The sequence below is a fragment of the Octopus sinensis genome, linkage group LG30 (assembly GCF_006345805.1).
Source record: "Octopus sinensis linkage group LG30, ASM634580v1, whole genome shotgun sequence".
In the NCBI taxonomy this organism is placed as follows: Eukaryota; Metazoa; Mollusca; class Cephalopoda; order Octopoda; family Octopodidae; genus Octopus; species Octopus sinensis.
In genome coordinates, this window is record NC_043026.1 from 13,790,363 (window position 1) to 13,795,362 (window position 5,000).

At 41.5% G+C, this 5,000-nt stretch overlaps 1 protein-coding gene across 1 annotated transcript in view; it reads right to left on the reverse strand.

Moving 5' to 3' along the window:
- Positions 1 to 5,000, reverse strand: part of LOC115226573 — a 30,140-nt gene that overhangs the window by 20,950 nt on the left and 4,190 nt on the right. The window contains exons 3-5 of the mRNA XM_029797580.2: positions 4,584 to 4,688; positions 1,584 to 1,845; positions 309 to 432 (exon numbers count right to left, since the gene is read on the reverse strand). Coding sequence (XP_029653440.2) covers positions 309 to 432; positions 1,584 to 1,845; positions 4,584 to 4,688 — 491 coding nt within the window. The remainder of the gene's footprint in view (positions 1 to 308; positions 433 to 1,583; positions 1,846 to 4,583; positions 4,689 to 5,000) is intronic.

Consider the following 5,000-nt stretch of genomic DNA (forward strand, 5'->3'; position numbering starts at 1 on the left):
GGATGGTGCTTTTTATGTGCCATCGGCACAGGTATCACAACTACTATTTCCATTGATATTTATTTGGAAATAGTAGTTGTGATACCTGTGCTGATATATATACATCATCATCATCATCACTTAACATCCATTTTCCATGCTGGCATGGGTTGGACAGTTTGATAGGACCCAACCAGCTGAAGAGTTGCCTGGGCTCCATGTCAGCTTTAGCATGGTTTCTACAGCTTGATGCACTTCCTAATGCCAACCACTTTACTGAAACAAGTAAAACATGAAGATCCACTCAGTTCATGCTTTAATAGGCTTACATTTCATCAGGGATGATAAGGATGCTGCAGCTAAGGCTGTACAAGGAACAGGGCGGACAGTTCTGCAGAATGGTTTGTCTCTCTATTGGCATCTTCTGGGAACTGCTATCTTCAATGGTGCTACCTGGAATGAGAGTATGGTAGAAGGGAAGAATTTGGTTATGGCTTAAGAACTTTGTGAAGAATCCTGGGAATGGAATAACTACAGTTACAGATTAGGGTCTTTTTGAAGGATTCTGGGGTTGGAATAACTCTTACAGCTTATGGAATTTATGAAGAATCTGGGGCTGGAATAACAGTTATAACATCTGAAATTTTGGGGATGGAATAATTCTTATAGGTTATGAATTTTCTTGAAGAATTCAGGATGCCAATAACCCAACCACATGGTTCTGGGTTCAGTCCTACTGCATGACACCTTGGGCAAATGTCTTCTACTATAGCCTCTTGGGCTGACCAAAGCCTAGCAAGTGGATTTGGGTGGTGTATGTGTGCCTATGTCTGTGTTTGTCCCCCTTAACATCCAGTATTGGTGTGCTTATGTTCTCATAACTAAGCAGTTCAGCAAAAGAAACCGATAGAATAAGTACCAAGCTTATTAAAATGTAGTACTGGGGTTGATTTTTTCAACTGAAAGTTCGTCTACAAGGTGGTGCCCAGCATGGCCACAGTCTAATAACTGAAACAAGTAAAAGATAAAATATATAGGTGCAGGAGTGGCTGTGTGGTAAGTAGCTTGTTTACCAACCACATGGTTCTGGGTTCAGTCCCACTACGTGGCACCTTGGGCAAGTGTCTTCTACTATAGCCTCAGGCCGACCTAAGCCTTGTGAGTGGATTTGATATACGGAAACTGAAAGAAGCCTGTCGTATATATGTATATATATATATGTATGTGCGTGTGTGTATGTCTGTTTGTGTGTCTGTGTTTGTTCCCCTAGCATTGCTTGACAACCGATGCTGGTGTGTTTACGTCCCCGTCACTTAGCGGTTCGGCAAAAGAGACCGATAGAATAAGTACTGGGCTTACAAAAAAGAATAAGTCCCAGGGTCGAGTTGCTCGATAAAAGGCGGTGCTCCAGCATGGCCGCAGTCAAATGACTGAAACAAGTAAAAGAGACCGATAGAATAAGTACTGGGCTTACAAAGAATAAGTCCCGGGGTCGAGTTGCTCGATAAAAGGCGGTGCTCCAGCATGGCCGCAGTCAAATGACTGAAACAAGTAAAAGAGTAAAAGAGATATAAGACAACAATAAAATCCAACCAGGATATTACCAGGAAGCTGCAGTTTGTAGACGGTATTCCTGTTTCGGTTGGTTCCTTGCCGCTGTTGTTGTTCGCACCAGTACAACAGATGATGTTCGGGTAGGAGGCAGGCGCTGGTCACTCGGGTGCTGGTCACGTCGGACGAGGTGAGGGGATCGGATGGCGTTAAGACATCCACATGACTGTTAGCCAGGTGGAGTCGGTACACCATCTTCCACACATAGGTGGTGTTGCTCTGTTGCCAGCACTGGACGTGGCCGGACTCTTCGACCTGAAAATAGGAGAGATGAAAGAAGGGAGATGATGGTTAAAACCCATTAAGGGATGTTGACCAAAGCAAAATGACACCATCTTCCACACATAGGTGGCGTTACTCTGTTGCCAGCACTGGACGTGGCCGGACTCTTCAACCTGAAAGTAGGAGAGATGAAAGAAGGGAGATGACAGTCGAGAGATTTTTTCTTTTTTAAAGACAAAACCCATTAAGGGATGTTGACCAAGGCAAAGTGACACCATCTTCCACACATAGGTGGTGTTGCTCTGTTGCCAGCATTGGACATGGCCGGACTCTTCGACCTGAAAATAGGAGAGATGAGAGAAGGGAGATGACAGTCGAGAGATTTTTTTTTTTACATACAAAACCCATAAAGGGATGTTGACCAAAGCAAAGTGACACCATCTTCCACACATAGGTGGCGTTACTCTGTTGCCACCACTGGACATGGCCGGACTCTTCGACCTGAAAGTAGGGGAGATGACAGTCGAGAGATTTTTTTTTTTAAAGACAAAACCCATTAAGGGATGTTGACCAAAGCAAAATGACTAGGTTTCTATACATGGAGTTGTTCACTCATTTAATGCCTGTTTTTCCCATGCTAGCATGGGTTGGCAGGGGCTTGTTTTACAACTAGACAAGCCTTACTTCCCTGGGCATGGACACATTGAAACTCCGACGTCTGGCAGCTGACTTGGTGGACACCCATAAAATTATTAACCATCTTACAAACAATAACTCTGAGCACCTTTTCAAACTCCACCCGTCTAACACCCGTGGACATGTTTACAAAGTCAGAAAACAGCACAGCTCCCATGACTTCAGGAAACATTTTTTCACACTGAGAGTTACTGAAGCATGGAACAAACTGCTGGCATCAGTTGTTAGTTGTCGGAGCACTGCATCGTTCAAAACTTCCATGCTTTCTGAGATTCGCCAACACTACACCTGATTTTCTCCTCTCCATACACACACAAGCATGTATTTGACTCATACATTTTTCGCTTCCCAGACATTTGTACATTACTGCATATACTTTATACGCACTTTCTGACAAGTTGTGGTGCACCTGAGCACTGTATACAATAATTTCATTATTATTATTATTATTATTTTTACACTTTACTTGTGAGCCTTACCTGTTTTCAACTAAGGTATCTTTTTATTATTCCATGGGTCTTCCAGGGTGCAAAATGATCAGACATAATGTCAGCAAGGGATGTGTAGCAAGACCCTAGCTGAGATCTGACCCATAACTCTCAGACTTCCCTAAGTCTAGAATCATGAACTATATCTCCATAAAAGGAAAATTGTCACATAAGAGTTATTAATGACAACATGAATATGGCTCAACCAATTAGTATTGGCTGACTTATAATTGCCATAACAAACTTCAAAATAATGCAGCAAGTTTTCCTGCCAAATAGTTTGGCTGAAGATTCTAGAAGATAGCTTACAGCTATAAAAGTTGACAATTCAATCTTAAGTCAGTTTTGGTATCTGGTTCTCTGTGTAAACATGTCCTGGTTATTTGTTAAGTTAAGTTAAGTTAATTTTTTGGCTCAAAAAGCAAAAAGCAAGGCCATGTAGGGGGACATGGAGTTATGTACAGGAAGGGTGTTCATGCAAAGAGTTCAGGCCATTTCTGGTCAAGAGAGATTTTGAACCAAGCGGTCGTCAGCATCTTCACTATCTCGTCCGGCAGCTTATTCCACGGATCTGCAACCCGGACGGAGAAAGTCCCTCTCCTTCGATTGAGATGAAATCATCACAGATAGAGCTTTTCGGAGTGACCCCGCAGCCGACGCTGTGGAGCAGGAGTGAAGAACAGCTCTTTCGAGAGGTTACACTTTCCACTTATGATGTTGTGAGCGAGAATGAGATCACCACGGCGTCTGCATTTTTCAATAGAATGGTAGATAATTATTTCACTAGGAAACAGGGAGACATTGGCATCAGGATGGGTTTCTGCCCATAAAAATCTCTGCCCCTACATACTCAAGTTTGACAATGCAAGCATGGAAAGGTATTGTTTAAAACCATGCTGATACTGTTACAGTAATATGGTAATTTTAGCACAGATAATAAACCTTCTCTGGCTATGAAAAATGTAAGCTTTATCAATCAGGACATACAGTAAATTTCAACACGGAGAAGTAATTTCTATTTTATAAAGAACTAGCAGTATCGCCCGGCGTTGCTCGGGTTTGTAAGGGAAATAACTATATAAGCATTTTTACAGAGTTACTTCCCTTATAGATGCCAATTCGGGCTTTCTTAGCCATTTCTGTTTTGGTGTCTTCAAGCCATGAAGTCGTTGTTCTAAAAGAACGCTGGTCTCCTTGACAACGCTCTACGACGTTGATTTCCTTACACTCCCTTCCCCACAGCTTCACGAGGGAGGGAAGAAGGGGGAGAAGCAAACAGGTGCAGGTGTGACCATGGACACCAACTCCGCCGCCATCGACACACGAAAAATTATGCATTAAAATGGAATAAAAAATGATGGTAAATTATTTTTAAAATCGTAGACTCATCGTAGACGCGCGCTAATACTTAGACGGGCTCGATATGAATCACGACTATAAGATACCCGAATTTGGTTAAACTGCACCACAAAATGTGGGAGTAGTTAGGAATCTAAATCGAAGGGGACAGACACTCACACAACTACAGTTTTATATATATAGATGTATTAAAGAGCTGAGTCAGAGAAAAAGGAAATATATACTTACAACATATATGATGGTAGCCAAAGCTGGATTACAAGGATTAGCATTGATTAAGACATCAAGGACTGTCGATTCTGTTTGGATGTGGAGGGACCAATGGACACTGGACTGAAGATAGTAAAATGTAAATATATATATACAGTGAGGGTGTTATGTGTGTATGTGCATATATACATACATACATACATACACATGAATGCATGCATACATACATGCATACATACATACATACATACATACATACATACATACATACATACGTACATACATACATACATACATACATGCATGCATGCATACATACATACATACATACATACATACATACATACATGCATACATACATACATACATACATACATACATACATACATGCATGCATACATACATACATACATACATACATACATACATACATAC